General features: G+C 47.2%; 1 protein-coding gene across 1 annotated transcript in view; it reads right to left on the bottom strand.

Moving 5' to 3' along the window:
- Nucleotides 1-23,576, bottom strand: part of Slc1a4 (solute carrier family 1 member 4) — a 30,046-nt gene extending 6,470 nt beyond the window's left edge. Inside the window, exons 1-7 of the mRNA XM_057772845.1 lie at nucleotides 23,559-23,576; nucleotides 22,807-23,477; nucleotides 10,476-10,518; nucleotides 8,266-8,328; nucleotides 6,505-6,671; nucleotides 1,534-1,767; nucleotides 456-650 (exon numbers count right to left, since the gene is read on the bottom strand). Of these exons, the coding sequence (XP_057628828.1) occupies nucleotides 456-650; nucleotides 1,534-1,767; nucleotides 6,505-6,671; nucleotides 8,266-8,328; nucleotides 10,476-10,518; nucleotides 22,807-23,333 (1,229 nt within the window). The 5' untranslated portion in view covers nucleotides 23,334-23,477; nucleotides 23,559-23,576. The remainder of the gene's footprint in view (nucleotides 1-455; nucleotides 651-1,533; nucleotides 1,768-6,504; nucleotides 6,672-8,265; nucleotides 8,329-10,475; nucleotides 10,519-22,806; nucleotides 23,478-23,558) is intronic.
- Between the last annotated feature and the right edge of the window lie 280 nt (nucleotides 23,577-23,856).

Genomic DNA, 23,856 nt, shown 5'->3' with positions numbered 1-23,856 from the left:
GGGTGGGAAGACTCATCCTAAAGTTGGGGAGCACCATCCATAGGCTACTACATAAAAAAGGACAAAGGAGAATGGCAACTGAATGCCAGGATACATCTCTCCCTGATCCACTCAGCTGTGAGCAAACAGTCTTACATTCACTCGCACGTCCATACCTCTCCCACAATGGCGACGGACTGTGTCCGCTCAAACCGTAAGCCAAAACATAGCTTTCTTGCCTTAAGTTGCTTTCTGTCAGGTATTCTGTCCCAGCAGTAAGACAACTAAATCCCAAGATACTGAGGGATGATGGTGATGAATTCTCGCCGTCTTACAAATGAGATACTGAATGACGGTGAGACTGGCTTTTCAAAGGCAATCACAATAAACCAACCAACCAACCAATAAAACATTAAAAAAAAAAAATCGAAGTTTTAAGCCAGGCCTAGAGATGTAGGAAAGAACAACAGGCTCACAGAATAGTGAAGATCTGTCCTGCGTTCAGGTCCACGTTGTTGAGCTGGGCGATGAACACGGCGGCCACACACTGGAAGATAGCTGCTCCGTCCATGTTCACAGTGGCCCCAATGGGGAGAATGAACCTGCTGATCCTCTTGTCTACACCATTGTTTTCTTCAATGCACTTTATCATAGACGGCAGGGTAGCTGAGCTAGAAGTGAACAAAACAATCCAGCATGAGAGTAGTCCTTCCGAGCCAGGTGATATGTATCCCAGACCCCGGAGCAGCCACGGGCAGCATCCTAGTGAGCTTCTGGTTCTCTTCCCTTGAATTAAGGGGGACAGCAGACATCTTTCAAAGTTTCCAGTAGCAGCCGGGCGGTGGTGGCGCACGCCTTTAATCCCAGCACTTGGGAGGCAGAGGCAGGTGGATCTCTGTGAGTTCGAGACCAGCCTGGTCTACAGAGCTAGTTCCAGGACAGGCTCCAAAACCACAGAGAAACCCTGTCTCGAAAAACCAAAAAAAAAAAAAAAAAAAAAAAAAAAGTTTCCAGTAGCAAAAGGCTTTGCCAAGCCCCACTAGATTCAGACACGACTTCCAGGGTCCACTTATCCCATTACTCACGTAGATTCAGCCAGGAGCCACATCTTGCCTCAGTAGAAAATTGTTGGGGACTGCGGACCCTCAGACCCTGAATTTTCTGTGACCCCCTTGCCTGCCCGGAGTAAGCAGTTTGCTTTCCTGTGCTTGCAGCTGCTCTGGGCACAAGACCCTCATGAGTTCCTGAGGCAGGGGAGTGGTTTCTGGTAGGTTTGCAGCTGAAAATCCCAAGAGCTGGGCCATGGCCATTAGTCAAGGAGAGCCCTATATAAGCTTCCCTGGAGCACAATAGAGGGGGCATTCTTGTTTCAAGGATGACCTGTGTCTCTGTCTCTGTGTGTGTGTTTCAGTCTCCAGCCCCTTGCCCGACTCGCAACCACCCCATGGTGGATAGGCGGAACAGTACATCAAATGTCCCAAAGAGAGCCACCGGGCTCACCTGACTCCATTTCCATAGGGTCGAGTAGCCAAGGGCATTCCCGAGATCACTCACCTGGAGCAGGTGGCGAAAGCTGTAGCAAACGGCGTGAGGAGGCCCAGGAGGAATCTGTAAGGGTTTTTCCGTGTGAAAGCAAAATAGACAAGAGGCAGAACAATTCCTCCATGAATAACATGGCCCAGGATAGATGCGAAGATGTATTTCCCAAGGCTGGTCACAAGCATGACAATGTCCTTCATTTCCACAATCTTGCTTCCAATCAGGAACGTGATGCCTATCGGTACGTACCTAGGTCACAAGCACAGGCACTCAGCAGGGAGGTGTTGAGGAGGGGCTGGGAGATGCTGGGCCTTTGGGGAGGTGTTGAGGAGGGGCTGGGAGATGCTGGGCCTTTGGGGAGGTGTTGAGGAGGGGCTGGGAGATGCTGGGCCTTTGGCGAGGTGCTGAGGAGGGGCTGGGAGATGCTGGGCCTTTGGGGAGGTGCTGAGGAGGGGCTGGAAGATGCTGGGCCTTTGGGGAGGTGCTGAGGAGGGGCTGGGAGATGCTGGGCCTTTGGGGAGGTGCTGAGGAGGGGCTGGGAGATCCTGGGCCTTTGGGGAGGTGCTGAGGAGGGGCTGGGAGATGCTGGGCCTTTGGGGAGGTGCTGAGGAGGGGCTGGGAGATGCTGGGCCTTTGGGGAGGTGCTGAGGAGGGGCTGGGAGATGCTGGGCCTTTGGGAAGGTGCTGAGGAGGGGCTGGGAGATGCTGGGCCTTTGGCGAGGTGTTGAGGAGGGGCTGGGAGATGCTGGGCCTTTGGGGAGGTGTTGAGGAGGGGCTGGGAGATGCTGGGCCTTTGGCGAGGTGCTGAGGAGGGGCTGGGAGATGCTGGGCCTTTGGGGAGGTGCTGAGGAGGGGCTGGGAGATGCTGGGCCTTTGGGGAGGTGCTGAGGAGGGGCTGGAAGATGCTGGGCCTTTGGGGAGGTGCTGAGGAGGGGCTGGGAGATGCTGGGCCTTTGGGGAGGTGCTGAGGAGGGGCTGGGAGATCCTGGGCCTTTGGGGAGGTGCTGAGGAGGGGCTGGGAGATGCTGGGCCTTTGGGGAGGTGCTGAGGAGGGGCTGGGAGATGCTGGGCCTTTGGGGAGGTGCTGAGGAGGGGCTGGGAGATGCTGGGCCTTTGGGAAGGTGCTGAGGAGGGGCTGGGAGATGCTGGGCCTTTGGCGAGGTGTTGAGGAGGGGCTGGGAGATGCTGGGCCTTTGGGGAGGTGTTGAGGAGGGGCTGGGAGATGCTTGGCCTTTGGCGAGGTGTTGAGGAGGGGCTGGGAGATGCTGGGTCTCCCAAAACAGGAATTTTCAACTGGTTATTTTCATCTCTGTATAGAGTTACTCTAAAAACAGGAAAAGATGGAGTTGACTTTTTTTTTTTTTTTAAAAATAGATTGGAAAAAAATAGATAATAGATTGCGTGACTGATTGAAATGAAGGTCTTGCAACTGAGTGCATCTGCACACGTAGACCACTTTTCTTTGATCTATGCATACTTACTTTCTTTTAGTTTTTCTTCTCTCCTCTCCTCTCCTTCTTCCCCTTTCCTTCCTTTTAGACAAGGTCTCACTACATAGTCCAGGTTAGCCTGGAGCATAAAATCCCTCTGCCTCAACTTCCTGAGTGCTGAGTTCACAGGCATGTGCCATTATACCTGGCTCTACATATGTTCCTGACCCATGGACTGTTACCAACTACCTGGCAATTAAAGGCCTTGAGACTACAAACTTGACTTTCAGCTTCGCTCAGACCTGTTTTGAGAACTCAGAAAGACGTGAATTCCGCACAACTGCCGTGATACAACGGAACATAGCCCAGGGCTTCTGGGACGGTCTACATTCTTTTTGGTTTAGCAGACATGATTCTGTGGGAAAAAGTCATTAACAATGAGGTTCTGGGAACACTGCCAGAACAAGGATTTTTTTGTGTGTGTGTGAGAAAAGGAATAAATTATAGAAACTACAAAGAACAAAAATCAGTTCTGTAAATTTAGCATCAATTCAGTAATAGTCCTACAATCGTTTTACTTTATACATTTTAATTTTTACTTAATAATGCCTCCTAGTTCAGATTTCCAGGGGCACAAAGGGTGAGTAGTCTGAGTCTCTCCGGTCAGCCCCTGAGCGCCCAGTGGAGACGGCCAGTGTGACTGGCTTCTTGAGTTTTCTTTCTAGAGACATTCTACGCGGTGTTAGGAATTTTAAGCCTCATCTTCAATAAGGTTTATCCTTGAGACGACAGGCACACTGCTCTTTGGCGGCCACTTCCAGCCAGCCTCTCCTTAGACAAGCACTCCACGTTACGCTACCAAGATATTTTCATATCAGTATTTAGCAAGCTACCTTTGCTTGCGATGAAATACACACAAGATTTAGCGTTTAGATGACCCACTGTGTAGAGTTGATCGACACTAAGGACGTTGGAATTGTGGGGCAGCCATAACCACCCAGACCAAGGGTGTTTCTGTCATTCCTTAGTAAAGCTTTGTTCTCATTGGATTGCGGATCCCAGGCCCTCCACCCCAACCAGTCTCTGGTACACAAAAGCAGAACACACATTTTGTCTTTCTGTGACAACCTGTTTCATTAGCTTAATGCCTTAAAGGTGCCTCCATGCTGTAGTGTACACCAGAGGATCGGTTTTTACCACTCCATGTTATTGATACCACATCCTGTTTATCCACCTGCCTGCTACTGATAGCCATTTGCGTTGCTCCTAACCTTCACCATGCTTTCTTTCTTCAAAGGAGGCTGGGTTTGAGGCAAGGTCATGTGTAGTCAAGGCTGTCCTTGAACTCCTAATCCTCTTAGTCCTACAAATCACGGGCTGGGATTACAACTGTGCATAGCTCATGGCCTTGTTTTTAGTATTTTCTCAAAATGGGAGCGCTGTGGTTTCTTCCTAGGTTCTCATCTTTGGAAACATACCTGCTGGTGGCCATGTGTCTAGTCAAGATATCAAGTGGGGGCCCTGCTGACTTGAAGGTGTGCACATTTTCAATAGTCAGTGGTGCTGCACTGTTCTCTGAAGTGTGTGCCAATCCTCATTCCCACCAACAGTCTAGAGGGAAGCCATCCGCCCCATCCTGCCCCAGTGGCCACCCAGGGGGGGATTTTTTTTCTCTTAAGACACTTTTGGAGCTGTCAGGAAGACACTGTCACGACTTTGAAGGCCAGTTCGGATGTCAAAAGTACCAGCATTAAGAACCTTAATCTCATCCTCATCAATTCCTGGCAAAGCCAACTTGCTATTACTTGATTTTCAACTGGGTGGGCACCCTTAGGATATGACTGCCCATGCCAGCTTTCCCTTCTGTGCCCTGCCTGCTTGCAGACCCGTCAGTTCTCTAACAGTTCAGACACTCTGTTTTCAGGAGTAAGGGCACTTACGTGGGTGTGCGAACGTAGGTCTGCCAGTACTTGGGAGATTCAGACATGGGGATCGGAAGTTCTAGATCAGCCTTGGCTGCACAACAAGTTCAAGGCCAACCTGGGCTACATGAAACCCTACTTCAAAAAACCGAACCGAACCAGACCAAACCACAGTTCTTTCCTTGGAACGATGGCAACCAAGTGAAGAGGCACGCTTGCAGTGAGAGTTATACTATGTGATTTTTACGCTGAGCAAGAGAAACACCACTGATGGAGTCTGGATTAGGCCCGTCAGTTTTAAATTTCTCCTAAATCCTGTCCAGTTGGAACCTAAGTCATCAGAGAGAATAGCGCTGGGATTGTTAGCAGTCGACAATAAGAAATACTTTGTGCGTGAAAGCATAAACTAGTTTTTAACAACTAATAGATGGAGGTTAAAATTCTGAGGTCTGCTCAGTGGCTGTGCTAGCAAGTTCTTAAGGTCAACTTGCCACAGGCTAGCTAAGTCACCTGGGAGGAAGGAACATCAATGGAGAAAATGCCCCCACCTGATTGGCCTGTGGCGTAGTGTACTTTCTTGGTTGATGATTGATTGGGGAGGGCCCAGATGACCTTAGGCAGAGCCACCCCAGGGCAAGTGGTCTTGGGTGCTGTAAGAAAGCAGGCTGAGCAAGCTATGAGGACAAGCCAGTAAGCAGCACCCCTCCATGACCTCTGCATTAGCTCCCAGGTTCCTGCCCTGACTTCCTCCCATGACGGACTAGGATGGGAAACTGTAAGCTAAAATAAACCCTTTCCTCTCCACGCTGTTGATGTCATGGTGTTTAAGACAGGTGAAGTGTCGGAAAAGCTTTGAAGACATGAGGTCTGGGACTGGCTGGTTTCAGGGAAGTTGTTTTGAAGGAGATGGTCAGCAGGAATCAAGCTAATGATCTCTATCGAGCGACTGTCCTTCCATTAAGATGACACAGAGGAGCACTTATAAATTAGAAGCTTTCACAAATGGCCACTTCAAGTTTTACCCAAGCAGGGTGAGAGGAGTTTGTCCTCTTTGTTGTAAAAGGTCACACTGGCAAGCCTCCTCAAATCTTAACGTTTATCATGTGAAGATACAAGACCCTTCTTTTATTCAGCAGACCACAAGCTGGATGTGGCAAACATACGTGCCGACATGGGAACCCATACATGGACCCGGTGGTGATCGGAGTCAAGGAGTCAGTGTGGATACCACACGGTAACGATGGGCGCACCAGATCTCTAGGAGATCCAGACAAGAGGAGAGAAGATTGCACCGGCATCACTTTTTAAAAGATTTAAAACGTCATCATCATGGTGTGTGTGTGTGTGTGTATGAGATGTCAGGGGACTTATGAAGGTGGGACAACAACTTTTAGGCATTTGTTTTCTCCTCCCACTGTGGGTTCCAAAGATCAAACTCAGGTTTTCAGGCTTACTCTTAGCCCCTGAGTCATCTCACATGGGTCCCATCATCACGTCTTGTACCATGGCTGGTTTGTATTTCATTAACTGCGCACCGGGCATGAGGCCAGGAGTCCCACAAGGTAACCTAGAGTATCAAATCTTTCCTAGATGTGAGGGGGACAGAGGAAGAGAGATGGCAGAGTGACACTCACCACATAATCCAGGACACCAGCACCATCGTTGCCTCATTGAAGGAATTGAAGAAGCGGATGAGCTCTTCTCCCTCGGGGCCTAGCTTCTTGAGAGCCACTCCTAACACCAGGGCAAAAAGGACCAGTCCTAAAATGTTCATCCCTTCAATGTCGGTGACAATGGGGACCTGAAGATCAGAAGAGATAGATTTATATTCAACAACAGATGGGTCACTTTGGAGTGGGTCTGCTCGGGGTCTGGAGCACTGTGTGTCTAACAATCAAACACTTACATTTTCTTTAACGTCTTTAATCTTTAGCGAGTCAAAATCAAGGGAACGGAAAACAATGGGACATACAGTCGAGGATACACAAAACCAACAAATAAAAATTTTACCTATGGCCTGCAGAGATGGCTCAGTGGTTAAGAGCACTGACTGCTCTTCCAGAGGACCCAGGTTCAATTCCCAGCACCCACATGGCAGCTCACAACTGCCTGTAACTCCAAGATCTGACACCCTCACACAGACATACACAAAGACCTTGAACTTTCCAAAGAGACCAAGTTGATGTAAATTCAAGAAAGACACCATTTTGTTTTAACTTTACCAAGTGTTATCTTCCACTTTAGAAAGGTGTGTTGACAAGATAAAGTATCAAAATCCAAATCCCTGGCACAACATGTCCACCTGCAGGAGCAGCTATGGCATTCTGGGTTACGGTACACATGACAGATAGGGAAGTATTGGCTTAGCACCTATTTTCAAAAGATGCAAAAAAAAAAAAAAAAGTCTAACACTATTAGGCGAGATTCTGCCTTACTGCTTTTGTTTATTTGTGACTTTGTTATTCTGAGATGGGCCCTTCGACTATGTAGTCCAGGCTGACCTGAAACGCCCGTCTCAGCCTCCTTAGTGCTGAGATTTTAGGAACAACAGCAGAGAAACTTTATTGTATTTATAGCGATGGGGTTTTACCATGCTGCACTGGCTGGTCTTCACTCTGGGCTCCGGATCCTCTTGCCTTATTTCCATATGCCACCATGCTTTTTTTTTTTTTAATACTTAATTTTATGTCTGAGACAGAATCTTTCTGTATAGCCTAGGCTATCCTGGAACTCACAGTGATTCTCTTGCCTCAGCCTCACAAGCGCTGGGGACAGTGCCCAGTCAGTACCAGGCCTCACTGCTTTTTAAATCCAAATTTATTAATTCCAAGTAGATGGAAATACACAAAAACTTTGCTATATCTTCTAAATTGTCCATTTACATGGTAAAATATGTATTGGGTTATTATGCTTTTTTTTTTAAAGATTTATTTATTTATACAGTATCCTGCTGTAGGCCAGAAGAGGGCACCAGATCTCATTATAGATGGTTGTGAGCCACCACGTGGTTGACTTGGAATTGAACTCGGGTCCTCTGGAAGAGCAGTCAGTGCTCTTAACCGCTGAGCCATCTCTCCAGCCCTATTGTGTTATTTTTATTTCTCCCTTATATCGTGTTAGTTTTTTCCAAGCTCTGTGTGTACACTGTCACTTTCCATCGCATTAGGAAAGAAGGAGTGTTCGGAAAGAGCTTACAGACCTCTGAAGATTCCTGTGCTCCAGACTCTGGCATTGGGCCGTGGTGGTAAGGAGCAAACCTAACCTGGGGGCTTTAAATATCCCATTCAGAACCCCCAATTTCCAACCCCAGGAAGTAAAGACATATGGTGGACATCCTTCACTAAGGAAGCTGATTTGCTTTCCACACCCTTTTGCGTTCTTCTGGAGATTCTTACCTTCTCGTAGGTCACGTTCCCCGAGCTGGTGTTATGGGTCACCATTTTGTAACTGGTTGCAGACTGACAGAGAGGAAGAGAACCCATCGTCAGTGAACGTGTCTAGGGACCTACCCACAGGCACCGAGGGCATAGTGAGATCTTATTCTACTGCTATTCTGTGAGTGTGCCGGCCAGGCTGCACTTGGCTGGCCTGACACTGACCTCTGAAACCTGCATAAAAGTTCCATTAACACCAAGGCAGCCCACCCTAAGAAGCTTTTGGGTGAGTTAGCGACCCAAGGAAATAGAATTCCCACCTGTTCCTTGGGCAAAAGGTTAAAAAAGAGGTGCACAGTTTCCTGCTGACAGTTCGGTACTCTAACAGCTCAGGCTTCAGATTATTTGAGGTTTGGCACACATTCCAGAAAGCTAAAGTCCATCACGTTTTTTCACTCATTCATGTCATTCATCCACTGTGTTCCGGAATGGCTCAAGCGTGGCTGCTCTTTGGCATCTGTTTCTAACCTGGCGTGAGCTGTCACCTCCAGAGGAAGGGGCGTGAGGCAAGACAAAGTCTACTGGGCCCTGGCCTACTGTTGGCTGAGCAGACACACCTCTGCAGGGTGTGCACCACATCTTTGTCCCCACTACTGCGCGGGCTCTGCAGGAGTGTGGGTCTCATCACAGCTACTGAGGTCGTGTGGCTCCAGAGTGGTCAGATGTCCAGACAGCACAGACCCAAGCGCCTGCTTGTGCCCATGTTTGATGAGCTTTGGCTTCTCTCAGCTTTATCAAAGTTTCAGAGAGGCAGATATATGCAGCTGTCTTGTGATGGGGGGGCAGGGAAACCAACCCAACCCCATCCCTTTTATGACAAGCACCAAAAGCTACTGTTCTCTCTACCTCGCATTATATATACAGTTCACCCCGTGCTCACATGCAGATTAAAAACGCAAAATAGGTCGTTTTCTTCTGTGTAAAAAAATATGCAAAACAAAAACGAAGAAAATAAAAAATAAGAGCATTTTTTTTCTTATAAAAAGCAATTAGATCAAAATGCCTGGGCCTATCTACTCATTTTCTGTGTGAAGAATGGCTCGAGGTACTTCTTTTCCACATTGCTTAAAAATGGGGGAAATCTACAAACAACCTGAACATCCAACAGGACACAGAAAAGTGTGCTATATTCTTACAGCCACCAGCTTCTAGGTGAGAGGAAAAAGGTTCTTCCTAGGCTGCCATAGGAAGGGTGCATCATAAAGCTTATCTGTGCATGTATACACGGGATCCATCCATACATAATTTTTTTTTTAAATCTGCATTTACAGGGGTTAGAGAAAAGGTAGAACACTGGCTGCTCTTCCAGAGGACCCGGATTCAATTCCCAGCACCCACACAGGTGCTCACAACTGTCCATAACTCCAAGGGATCCAATGTCCTCTTCTGGCCTTCCGAGGGCACCAGGCATGCATGTGGTGCACAGATATACATGCAGAAGAACGTTCAAACACAGAATTAACAACTAACTAACTAACTAACTAACTAACTAACTAACTAACTAACTAACTAACCTGAAGAATATACACCTAAATGTCAGTGAAAAGTTATTCTAGGTAATAACTGTGGGAAGATTTCCTCCTACTTCTTTTTTTCTGGAACATGTACATCAGAACAAAAATACTATTTCTAAAAATTCTACAATGTTTAGGACATCCTCCAAACAATGGTTTGGGGGCATTTTCTAAAGACCGTAGGGGGTTTCTACATTTTAGAGTTTTGTCCTTTCTTAATTTTGTTTCAATTATTCTTCTATAGAAACCAACCCTAATGTTTACTTATAACAAGATCCCTTTGGATTGTTCTGGAATGTCTATGAAGAGGTTCCTCTGGCCTCCCCACTCATCCTCATGGCGCTCCCATCTCTCTTATTCTCGCTATTAATGAGACTCCTCTCCCGAGTTCACAGGGAAGCCCCTCCCTTCATGGCCACACCGTCTGACTCTATTATTGATTGTCCATTGTGTGTGTGTGTGTGTAATGCTCTCCTTCCCTCGTTGAGGCCTCATCATGATTTCAGGGTCATTTCTCCTAATAAGACTCATTCCTGAAGGGTTTGGGGATGGTCTACAGTAGGATCCATCCTTACTCGACATTATCACATTCTGGGCACTAATTTATACAGTTCTTCAATCAAAGTTTCATGTATTTGACGAAGTAGCAAACCTTACCGTAGAGAATGCTGCAACCACAAGATTGGAAGGAAACAGGTTTCTGTTGAAAAAGAAAGCATTTTGTCAGGATTGTATATTTACTTTTTGGATTTTGTTGTTGTTGTTTTTCTTTCTTATTTTGGTTGTGTTTTGTTTTGTTTAGTACTAAGGTTTGATAACTTGGGGCTCTGTATACAACAGGCAAGTGTCCTATCATTGAGACATACCCCCAGCTCATTCTTTAAAAATTTATAGTATCTCACGTAGCCAAGACAGCCTTGAACTCGCCTGGTAGCAGAGATGATGCTGAACTTCTGAGCACCACAGGCTTGGGGTTGTGCCGTTGTTTTAAGATTTACACTTATGCCATGGCGGTGGTGGCGCACGCCTTTAATCCCAGCACTGGGGAGGCAGAGGCAGGCAGATCTCTGTGAGTCAGAGGCCAGCCTGGTCTACAGAGTGAGTTCCAGGACAGTCAGGGCTACACAGAGAGACCCTGTCTCAAAAAACAAAAACATATTTACTTTTATTATTGTGCATGTTCATGCATCCTCTCGGCCATGCACGCATCTGTGCAGGCACTCCCAGAGGTCAAACAAGGGCGCTGGATCCTACAAGGTGTAATTACAGCGGAGTCACCTGATGGGGCCTGGGAACTGAACGCCAGTCCTTCGCAAGGGTAGTCGTCAACCCTCCTAAAAGCTGCGCCATCTCTCCGGTCCCAGGGATTTTTACTTATTTAATTGTGGAACAAAGTTTACTGTGTAGTCCAGGCCGACTTTAAACCCCCCACCTTCCTTCCTCGACTTTCCAAGAATTGCAAATATAGGTGTCTATCACTACACCTGCTGAACCAATGGATTTTGTTTTGTCACAATAACTGAGATCCATTTATGGAACTGAGGGACTTTGGAAGGGAGGCTACCAGGGTTCTGAAATTTGTCCTGGCAAGTACAACAAAATCCTTTATGATTAACTTTCTCAAAACCCCTATACTCCCCAAGGTTCAGCACAATAATAGTTATTTATAACCACCTGAGCTTGGACTAACTCCAACCAGGAGACTGTGTTTTTTTCATTTTATAATTTGAACACACGTTCAAATCTCCAGGAATACAACTACTATGTAAATTACGGGATAATGGTTTGTTTTGTTTGGAAAGTCTCCAGGAATTATCATATTGCTAAGAAACTGCAGCACCAATGGTGAATTATAAAATCTGAGTCTTTCCTTTTCCACTGAAGTCCAAGCATCAACCTGCATGTCTGCTCAGCAGTAATTCTTTTTTTTTTAAAATTTTTTATTGATTTTATTGAGCTATATATTTTTCTCCCTTCCCTTCGACCCTCTCCCATGGTCCCCATGCTCCCAGTTTACTCAGGAGAGCTTGTCTTTTTCTACTTCCCATGTAGATTAGATTCACTTGTCTCTCTTAGGGTCCTCATTGTTGTCTAGGTTCTCTGGGATTGTGATTTGTAGGCAGGTTTTCTTTGCTTTATGTTTAAAAACCACTTATGAGTGAGTACATGTGATAATTGTCTTTCTGTGTCTGGGTTACCTCACTCAATATGATGTTTTCTAGCTCCACCCATTTGCTTTCAAATTTCAAGATGTCATTTTTTTCTGCTGTGTAGTACTCCATTGTGTAAATGTACTGCATTTTCCTTATCCATTCCTCGGTCGAGGGGCAGTTAGGTTGTTTCCAGGTTCTGGCTTTGACAAACAAAGCTGCTATGAACATAGTTGAGCACATGTCCTCGTGGCACGATTGAGTATCCTTTAAATATATATACCCCAAAGCGGTATTACTGGGTCTTGAGCAAAGTTGTTTCCTAATTCTCTGAGAAATTGCCATACTGATACCCAAAGGGGCTGTACCATCTTTCATTCCCACCAGCAATATAGAAGTGTTCCCTTTTCCCCCACAACCTCTCCAGCATAAGTTGTCATGAGTGTTTTTGATCTTGGCCATTCTTACAGGTGTAAGATGGAATCTCAGAGTTGTTTTGATTTGCATTTCTCTGATGACTAAGGATGTTGAACATTTCCTTAAGTGTCTTTCAGCCATTTTAGATTCCTCTGTTGAGAGTTCTCTGTTTAGGTCTGTGCTCCATTTTTTATTGGATTATGTGTTCTTTTCATGATCAATTTCTTGAGTTCTTTGTATATTTTGGAGATCAGACCTCTGTCTGATGTGGGGTTGGTGAAGATCTTTTCCCATTCTGTGGACTGTCGTTTTGTCTTGTTGACCGTGTCCTTTGCTTTACAGAAGCTTTTCAGTTTCAGGAGGCCCCATTTATTGTTTCTTTCAGTGTCTGTGCTACTGGGGTTATATTTAGGGAGTGGTCTCCTGTGCTGTGTTTAAGTGTACTTTCTACTTTCTCTTCTATAAGGTTCAGTGTGGCTGGCTTTATGTTGAGGTCTTTGAACTATTTGGACTTGAGTTTTGTGCATGGTGATAGTTACGGATCTATTTTCATTCTTCTACATGTTGATAATCCAGTTATGCCAGCACCATTTGTTAAATATGCTTTCTTTTTTCCATTTTATAATTTTTGCTTCTTTTTCAAAAATCGGGTGTTCATAGGTATGTGGATTACTATCCGGGTCTTTGATTTAGTTCCATTGGTCCTCTTGTCTGTTTTTATGCCAATACCAGGCTGTTTTCAGTACTGTAGCTCTGTAGTAGAGTTTGAAGTCAGGGATTGTGATGCCTCCAGAAGTTCTTTTATTGTACAGGATTGTTTTGGCTATCCTGGGTTTTTTGCTTTTCCATATGAAGTTGAGTACCATTTTTTTCAAGGTCTGTGAAGAATTTTGCTGGGCATTGCACTGAATCTGTAGATTGCTTTTGGTAATATGGTTAGCAGTGATTCTAATCAGAAAGAAGGGTCCAACCTCTGATTTATAGAATTTATGTATTTTTTAAAGATTCATTTACTTATTTGTGTCTGTGTATATGCATGTGTGTGCACTATGGTCACACATGCTGACGCCAGAGGCTGAAGTCAGGCGTTCTCCTCAATCATTCACAACCTCATTTCTGTAAGAAGAGGTTTCTCACTCAATCTGGAGCAAACAAATCCCCGAATCCCGACAATCCTATCCCTTCTCCTCATCAGAGCTGGGGTTAAAGGCACATGTGGGTGCCTGGTTTGTTCCATGGGTGCTGAGAACCAAACTCTGGTTCCCCATGATATGCAGCGCTCACTCTAACCACTGACCATCTCTTCAGCCCTGCATTTCTATAGTAAACATATTTCTTGGTGGCTGGAAAGTGGTTCTTAGTGGTTAAGAGCATAAATGAGTTTTTAAAAGAACTAAGTTCAAAATAATTTTTATTGATGTCTTTTTTTTTTTTTTTAAAGACATCTCACTATATAGACTAAGCTGGCTTTGAACCCCCAGAGATTCACGTGCTTCTGCCTCCCACGTGCTGGGAGTATCCCCTTTGGAGCCAGGCTCTGTGTAGGATGCTGGTGCTGATTTACATGCTACCACACTCCAGCTGTGTACTTCCAGCAGGAACAGGAAGTCTGGAAGGATGAAAGGCTCAGGGTCATCATTACACAGATGCTGGTGCTGGGCTTTCCCACCAGTTCTGACTCCTGTGGTGTGGTAGGAATGGCCTCCATGCTCTCAGGCTTAGCCCACAGGGAGTGGCACTAGTAGAAGGCGTGGCCTTGTTGGAAGAAGTGTGTCGCTGTGGAGGTGGGCTTTGAGATCTTTTTTCTTTAAATTAAATTATTTATTTTACATCTTGACCATAGTTTCCCCCTCTCTTCCCTCTGCCCCTGACACAATCCACTCCTTCTTAGTTTCTGTTCAGAAAGAGGCAGGTCTCCCATGGATATCAACAAAGCATGGCGTATTAAGTTGCAGTAAGGCTAAGCACCGTCCATGTATTAAGACTGGGCAAGGCAATGCAGTATGAGGAATAGGGTCCCAAAAAGCCAGCCAGGGCTTTGAGCTCTTATATGCTCAAGCTATGCCCAGTGTGACACATAGTCTCCTTTTGCTGCCTGCAGATCAAGATGTAGAACTCCCAGCTCCTTCTCCAGCACCATGTCTGCCTGTGTGCCACCATGCCTCCTGCCATGATGATCATGTACTAAACCTCTGAACTGTAACAAGCCAGCCGCAAGATATGTTTTCAAAGCAACAGAAATCCTAAGACATTCCTGTTGTTGAGGTGAGATGGTGAGTTCATTATCAACTTGGCAGCACCTAGCAGCATGTGGGAGAAAGGGCATTCCTTTCAGGGATTATCTTAACTGGGTTAATTGAGGCGGGAGACACAGCCTGAAAGAGGGTAGAGCCGTCCCCATGGGGTCCTGGATTGACTAGAAAGAGAGCATGAACTTAGCACACACGTTCACTATTCTGTTTTCTGATGTGGAGGCCATGTGCCTGGCTGCTTCAGGCTCCTCCTACCTTGGTGGACTCTACCTTGAACTAGAAGCCAAATAAACCTTGTCTCCCGTAAGTCACTTCTGTTAGGGTGTTTTATCACAGCGACAGGACAAAAAGCAAACACACACACAGACAGCACTGGGGTGCCGACCGAGGGTGGTGGTTACAACCCCGTGGCGGGCAATCTAAGATAGCTTTTCGGTATTCGATTTTGCATAATCCCCTTCCCTTGTGTGATGGGGTCGATGACTTCCTTGTAATTGCTCCAAAAGCAATAGGACATTCCTTCCATCGTTTGGTTACCTAACACGGGAGCTTCCCATTCTGTTAGCATGCTCTCCTGCCAGCCGTCTGAGCTCTTCTGGAAAGCCCCACCTGACGAGGAACTGAGGGTAGCCTCCAGCCAACAGCCAAGTAGGAACCATGGCTCTAAATTCAAACCTCAAAGAGCTAAGTTCTGCCAACATCCTCCAGAGTGAGTCTCCCGAGATGAGCCTTCAGACGAGAGCCCGGGCCTGGCTGATGCCTGGACTGTAGTCCTCTAACAAAAGGAAGCTGAATGCCAAGATTGTTGCCTCACAGGTCTCTGGGATGATATCTGGATGGGGGTTTGAGCTGCTAGATTGCAGTCCATTTGTTATGTGGTACTAGATAGCGGCAAATGTATAAATGAGATGAAAGCCAACCCCCAAACTTCTTTAGAACTCTCACTCTGCTTCCAGAGGGCAGCCAGCATTTACAGTCCCCCCCCCCCCCCAACTCCTGGTTTATGAAGCCTGAATCGCTTTCTGTATCCTTAAGGTCAACCAGCAAGTATACGCCTACATGAGAGCAGAAAAATGGTGATTCTTGGCTGAGTTAATTGTTGAGAATTGTGATAAATTCCCCCCTCGGGCATATTTTCTTTAACCAAGCAGATGTGGACTGAGGGTGTAGCTCAGCTGATAGCATGAATGGGCTGGATTTGGTCCCCATCAGCACTTAAACTGGGCACATACCTAGAACCCAAGCCCTTGGGAGGTGTAGGCAGGAGGATAGGAAGCTCAAAGTCGTCATTGGCTATATCGTGAGTTTAAGACTGGCCTGTGTTACATAACCCTCCCACCCTGTTTTTGAAAGATAAACTAGCAACTTATATTGGGTAGTATCTGGTATATCTGTGAACAGCAATGCATTTACCTTCTTTCCCTTACAAACCAACTTCCTGTCGCATCTACATCCTGTCGCTAGGTCTGGCATTGGCTTCTGATTGCTAGTCTCCTCAGGGGCAGCGAGAGCCCATGCCAGCCTTCCCCGTCTTTACCAACTACTTGCCAATTCTCAGTTCCCAGACCCAGCTGGCCAGAGAGTTCTCTTTCTGTGAGGACAAGGAAGTTGTGGAGACTGCCAAGCCAGAAAACCTCCACCTTCGGACTTGACTAGTTGTATGTCAACTTGACACAAGCTAGCCCTTTCGCAGAGGTCACAGGGGTCACCTAAGACCATTGGAAACCACAGGTATGTACGTTTTGATTCACATCAGTAGCAAGATTACAGTTATGGAGCGGCAATAAGAATAATTTCATGGTTGGGGGTCATTAACCATTGAGGAACTGTATTAAAGGGTCTCAGTATTAGGAAGGTTGAGAACCAATGAGCTAGAGTCATTGAAAAGGAGGGAACCTCAGTTGAGAGAAAAAAAAACCTGCCTCCCTAAAATCCTGCCGTAGGGCATTTTCTTAATTAGTGGATGATAGGGAAGGGCCCAGCCCACTGTGGGTGGTGTCAATTTTGGGCTAGTGGTCCAGGAAACTCCTCCATGGCTGGCCTCTGCATCAGCTCCTGCTCCCAGGTTCTTGCACTGTTTGAGTCCCTGTCCTGACTTCCTTCAGTGAGGAACAGTGATTTGAAGTAGAAACTAAATAAACCCTTTCCTCCCCAAGTTGCTTTGGTCATAGAGTTTTATCACAGCAATAGAAACCCTAACTAGGAAAATCTTTCCCTCCCACAGGGAATAATTTGCTCTGCAAATGCTTCCTAAGATATAGACATAATACAGGCTAAAGAAGAACTCTTGACCCCCGACCTCCCGCCCCTGCTGCCCTTCCAAAAAGAAAAAAGGGTAAAGGTAAAAAGAACTCAGTGTATTTTGGCAGTTCAAATACATTCAGCATGGACTCAGCACTGTATGCCTGGCTATCTGTCCAAGAGAAGTGGAAATATGTATCTGCGGGAGGACCTGTGCACACGACAGCATCGCTCCTAAGAGCCCCAGCACCATGTCCATCACAGAGGAGAGAGCAGACGTGGTAGTTCAATACAGCCGAGCACGAGCTGGCAGTAAAAGGACCCAGCTGATAACACAGAGCATCTGAACAGCACAGTCCTGGGCAAAAGGAGTCAAAGCAAATACATACTGAAGAAGCACGCTGACGAGACACAGGATGGCCAAATTCTTAGTAACAGATCTCAAGCCCTTGGTGTGTGGGTGTGGGTGCGTGTGCGCATGCGCGTGCTAGCTTCCTCGAAGCTGTGTCTACACGCCACGAGAGAACAACTTGAAGGGAGGAATTATTTACTGACTCCAAGGTTTCCTAAGGTTCAGTGTTTTACAGCAGGGAAGGCACGGTGGAGCAACTCACATCCCAGCAGACAGGAAGCAGAGGAAGAGCTCCGGGGCTAGGCGAGACCAGCCCCGAAGAACACTGACTCCTGGGAGCTCCTTCCCCTGCCAGGCTCTTCCAGTCCTACCGCCCCCTACCAGCCCATTCAGATTTCGAGTCCATCGGTGAATTATCCACTCCTTACATCAGAAACCTCACGATCCACCACGCACGGAAACTTCCTTACGGCTATGTTTAGGAGCGTGCCTTCCCCATTTCCTAGGTTCTCCTTAATCTGTTTAAGCAAGATTAACCCTCACAGCACTCACCTAAAACCTACTTCTTTCACTCTGGGCCCTGGCTGTTACAAACCAGGGGTTGGAGGGCCTCCCTCTGGCTGGCTCCCAGGGACTGCAGCGGGAAAGCACAGATACTCATCTCAGCCCGCGCTCCTGAACTCCAGCAAGAGCGGCTTGCCAGGCAAGCAAGCAGTTTCATTCCTTCAAAGCTTCATCTGTAGGTGCTCTCCCCACTTCGTGGGCTTTCAACACCGAGAGGCAAAGGATTCTGAAGGTGACTTTTCACCTTCCCAGTGCCCAGAGTCATGAAGTTAATCTCCTTCCTTCCCTTTGTGGCTTTACCTGGACCAGCCCTGACCAGTAGGAGTATTCATATGCGTATTGCCCAGTGGTGACTGGCTACTGGACACTTCTGGAAGCAGGCAAGCATAGCTTTGCAGGCTGGGACTCCGCTCAATTTGGGCTATGCACACTTCCATCTAATAATACGCTTGACAACCCAGGCCCTTTACCTACATATCCTGTGTACACACATGCCTCTGAACAATGCACCTGGCAACGTTAGCAACCTAAGTCCTTCTCCGCCGGCATCAAGCTGTATCACATACCACCACAAACAATGGACTACGTTTCTCCTCCCCTCAATGAACATCAAACACAAACAGGTTCTATTCAAACGTATTTTCAATACCTCCTGTAAGAGGGTAGGAGGGCCAGTCTCTCCAGAACTAGTTTGTGTGAATGAGCATAGGACAAACCGTGTCCTTTGCATGAATTGTTAGGGGGAAAACTACTTACTGTCTTATACCTGTGCTTAATTGGGAATGCATATGATTACAATTAGATACATTACAGAAAATATGCACAGGGAACAAAGGTTTACATTGTGTTATTCATAACAGCCCTAAGTGCCATCCATTAAGGTCAATCAAAAGACTGTCAGTAAAAACAGCCACCCATGCTATGCCCCTTAACAGCCAAACTCTTCTTTCTCTATTTCATTTGTTAATATATTTTATGTGCATGGGTGTTTGGTCTGTGTGTATGTGTGCCTGAAGAGGTGAGAAGAGGGTATTGGATCCCTAAACCAGGAGTTACGGATGGCTGGAGGCTACGATATGGATACCAGGAACCAAAATTGGTTCTCTTCAAGAGTTCCGTATGTGCTCTGACCTACTGAGCTATTTTTCAGGCCCCTCTTCTTTCTCTTGAATCCCACCAAAGGCAGTCTCAAACTGTAACCGGGGCCCTTGAGTAACCTGCTGTTTTCTTTCTAATTGGTACTATCACTTGGCTTTCGAATAAAGTTTCCTTACTACTTTGTAGGTCAGTATAACCCTTTATTTTAATTCCTCAAATAAGAGGCCAATAACCTGAAAACCCCTAGACTGAACATTGATTATCAGTTAACAATGCAACTGAGGGAATGGAATTTTACTTACTTGTAAATTTATTATTCTATTTTGAGACAGGATCTCATATATCCTAGGCTAGCCTTGACTATGCCTCTAAGGATGGCCTAGAACTTTTGCTCCTCCCAAGTGCAAGGAGCACAGGCAAATGCTACCATATCCTCTTTATGCAGGCTTAATGCTAGAATTCTAGGCAAGCTCTTTACCAACTGAGCTACCTTCCTAGCCCTAATTTCATTAAGTAACTACACATGACTAGTGTATGTCCCCGCTGGGTAGCACACACATGCAGTTCTGAGACCCAGAATCTGAAATACCAAACAGTCTTTTTGGACTCACCTCTAGATGTACTAGAGCTCCCTGAGCATAGGTTTTTTGTTTTCGTTTTTTTGAAATATAGTTTTATGTAGCCGAGCGTCCTGTCTCTACTTTGCAACAGCTGGAGTTACAGGCGTGCACCACCATGCCCAGCTGTGTTTCTAACCCTGGGACTCTTTATCTTACCTAGCTTTCCATTTCTCTCCTTTCTGTTGTTTGATCCCAATTTGCCTTGAGTTGCAGAACAACACCATTCAGGCATTAGACCAAAGTGTCTCACACATGAGTTGGCCACAAAAATCAATTTATTGGCACCATTTTAGAAGGGATCAAGTACCACACTGAAAACAGTGTTTGCTGTAAACTTGCTGTGATTTGTGTACCTGGGTCTGGGGAGCACATATATATTGTAGATGCCATACTATAAAAAGTATGTCTTACTATGGGCCAAAATGCAAACACAAAAATGCTGAGTGTACCATTCAATCCAGAGAGTCGGTCACTCTGGCCAAACCTGGGCAGAATGAATAGACAAGTCTTTACAGTACAGTACGAATCTCTGGATATCTCACTTAAACAGGAAACCAGGTGTGAGGCACATCTGGACTGTCAAATGGAGAGCTCAGCTGGGGTGCTAAAGACCCACAAGCACCGTGCGGAAAAACTTCAAAAACGTTTCTTCTGTATACACCTGGCGCTGTCTGTCCTTCTGATCTATTGTCAAGAGTGGGATACGCATTTCCCCGTTCTCTATAAGAATATGAAATCGTGAACTTTTGCTCCTTGCTGTTGCTGCTGCTTCTGAAGGATTTCCTTTTATTTAAGTTCAAAACTTCTTTACTAAGTCTGTGGGAACTTCAAAGACTCCCGAACAGGATAAGGCATGGTATGTATATCTGCGAGCGATTTGTTAGCCCTGGTGTTTATTGTCTCAGAGCTGGTTAACAAAGATGTCTCCCTTCAGATCTTGGTACCCCCTATGAGGATGGAAGCTGAGGAAGGCTGGGATGGAGACTGGCAGGGCTGGTGTTGGTGATAATAGCAGGCATGCGCGTGTTCTCAAGCTTGAGGCCAGCCTGAGCTATGTGAGTTCCAAGACAGCCAGGGCCAGCGTGTGAAATCTTGTCTAAAAACAAAAACAAAACAACAAAAATGGGGAAAAAAAACTGATCAAGAGACTCCCTAAGCTCAGGAAACATTTCCAGGTGACTTGGGCCTTTTCCTGTCAAGATACTGGAATCAAATCAAATCTGAGCAGATAGAAGCAAATGTTCCATCACTCAAGTGCTTCAGCCAAAGGCCCACTTGGAAGGAGTAGGCACCCACCTAGCTGAATGGCAGCAGTTCCTCTTCTTAGTTCCTCTTTTGCTCACAGCAAACATCTGTGAGACAGTGGCATTAGATCAGCCACGTAATACTATTATCATACACGCTGCCTTGGGGAGTGAGCAAGATGAACAGCCAGGAACCACGGGGCAGAAGACCCACTGTTCTCCTAAGCTCCCCATCCCTGGTGAGGAAGGTCAAAGTCAGGGCCTTCAGCATGCCAGATAAGCCCTCTCCCACAGAACTATAAACCCCTCTCTTGGTTAAGATTTCACTAGCAGCCCAGGCTGGTCTCAGCGCTGGAGATGCTCTGACCTCTGCCTCCTGAGTGTCCTCCATGGGCCTCTGCCTCCTGAGTGTCCCGAGCCCTCTCTTCCCTAATGTTCGGCTCAGTTTCCTAGACTGGAAGCAGGATTGTACCTCCTTTCCTGCCTTGATCAAGTGGAGCTAGTTGGGAGAAGCCTTAGAAAACACTCTTCCACCCTCACAGGCCAGAGAAAGTGCTTCCACGCCTTCTGTGTGCCGGGTGTGGCCCTTGTCACTGAGAAGTTACACTTACATTGACCCTTATTGACCCTTAAGCCATGGCACTGGGTCACCACCCCCTTCGAAAGCAGGAGCTGAAGGCCTTGGGTCTAAAACCACAAAGTAAAGCACTAGAAGTCCTTTTTCTGATGGCAATGAGGTGTATTTCATGCCTCGAGGCCCCAGTTTCTGGTCAGTTCCTTTTGCAGAGATGAAAGAACACTATTATGGCTCGCTGTGAATTACCAAGAGATGCACAGATGAACATCCTGGGCCACAGATCATTAAAAAAAATAAAGAATCCTGGAACCCCCCACAATTGCCTTTCCTCCCTGAGGCAGCTGCCCTGATACAAGCCAAAGGGGATCTGGACGTCAGCAGGTCTCATCCTCTAGCCCATCTACAGTTACTCTCAACCCTTAAAATTCAGACTATCGAGCTGCCTGGCGGGGACCAAAGGCTCCAATCCCTTTGACATCCCCATAGGCTACCTCCACTTGCTTTGTTTGCAAGAATTTTTTGGTCCTTCTCATCAGATTTTTTTTTCTCTCAATACCATGTCTCAAGCTTTTCAATTTTGTTTTAGATAACAATCACTTTCTTAAATGGCAGACAGTTGTCACATTTTCCAAATGAAGACATGGAAACAGGAGAAAGGCAAGTTGCTGGCCCAGAGTTTTCTGGTTTTCACCACCTCAGCAGTGACTCAAGACAAAACATACCACTAAAACTCAAAAATCTGGAAGGGGAGCCAGCTGGACTCCTCACTCAAATGGCCCTGGTTGGATAAGTAAACGCCTGCAGGCTGCTGTTTCCCCGTCTGTGAACTTTGGATTAGTGTAGAAAGTCAGAGGTGAAGCTCTGGAAACTACACCACATCATCTCGGAATGAAATACAACCTCCCAGTGAAACAAAACAAAACAAAAAACCCAGCAGAGCTAAGTGAAGACTTGACTCTCAACCTTCTGGATCTCACACCTTCCTACAAAGAAACAATGTTAGACACCCGTCCTGATGGAGTCACCAACCTGTCCCAAGCCCAAGGGAGAGTTATGTATCTGGGCAACGGGCCCCACATAACTAACTCCAGGTTTATTATTATTGGACACATCCACAATTCTGCAGAAAATTGCCAACTTCCTTCACAGACCAAGGGCAGAGAAGCCTCAGACTGAAATGGCTCCACAGGCAAATGTCACTCAATGTGCCAGACGCTTTGAGGTACTGTCGGGGAGAAAAATGAAGACTTTCGAGTCATGATGGGTACAATTAAAAAAAAAAAATTAGTGAGAGCAGCCCACGTCTAAAGAGTAGGGCACAGTGGGAAGGCAGACTAACATCTCCACCTAACGGAAAACTGTGGCCTCCAGTCTTTAAAGGTGTGACTAGCATGCAGCCCGGAGACAATTTTGATATTTCACGTTAAAGGACAGCAGTAGCTGAATTAACTCTAGGTGATGTAAGTGCATTACCTGAGTAAGTCGAGGAAAGAGTCCACCGTCTCTTTGGAGACCGGAGGAGACCCCGAGTCATCCAGCCCCAGGCTGCTGGACTGGAGGGTCTGCGCGCCCGCCCCTGGCTTGATGATGAACGCCAAAGCGACCGCGAGTGCAGAGGCGCTCAGCGTGGTGAGGCCGAAGTAAGCGACCGCGATGCCGCCCAGACGCCCGAGGGAGCTGGCATCCAGGGAGGCGGCGCCCGACACCAGACTGCAAACCACCAGCGGCAGGATGATCATGCGCAGCATGCGGAGTAGCATCTCGCCGGGGAAAGCCAGGTAGGTGATCTGAGTGGGGGTGAGTTGCAGCCCGCGCAGCGCCGCGCCCATGCCGGCGCCCACCAACACCCCCGACACAGTGAGCAGCACCAGCGCCTGGCGCCGAAAAAAGGCAGCGCAGCGTCGCGTTTTGTCAGCCGCCAGCTCGGGCGTGCGGGGCCCGGCTGCAGGCTCTGCCTGGGTGCCGTCGAGGTAGCCGTTGGTCTCGCTGCTCTTCTCCATGTCGCTGCCCGCCGCTCCAAACTGCAGCACGCAAGGAACTTGGACTCGGAGAAAAGACCTGCTTCCAATGAATGGATCAGGCGGAGACAGGGGCCTGCGCCAGCTGCGGCTCCGTAACTCTGTTAGTTCCTACAGGAACAATTTCTAGAAAGATGAGGAGAGAGGTGGTCTGTGAGCTGAAACCGAGGCAGAGCCCACCGCGCCGCGCCCAGCCTTCTTTCAGACCTGCTGCTGGCTGGAGATGATGCAACGCTGGAGGCGCGCGGGAGGCTGCAGCCTAGGAAGGAGCTCCAGCCCCGCCCGTCGCCCCGCCCCCGAGATTACGACCAATCAGAGCCCTGAGACTCGGGGCCCCCGACTTTCCCAGGCCCCGCCCTCCTAGAGGCACCGCCAGGGGAGTGAGACAGGCAGGCGGGGCTCTCCCGAAGCCGCGGGGCGTGCGGCTGTCGGCCAATCCCGTCGCTCGGTCGCTTCTCGTCCTGGATAACGGAAGCGGCTCCCAGTGTTGGCGGAGGTGCGGCTC

The sequence above is a fragment of the Chionomys nivalis genome, chromosome 6, assembly GCF_950005125.1.
Source record: "Chionomys nivalis chromosome 6, mChiNiv1.1, whole genome shotgun sequence".
Lineage (NCBI taxonomy): Eukaryota > Metazoa > Chordata > Mammalia > Rodentia > Cricetidae > Chionomys > Chionomys nivalis.
The sequence above is the reverse complement of the archived record's forward strand: the minus strand, read 5'-3'. Positions and strand labels throughout refer to the sequence as shown.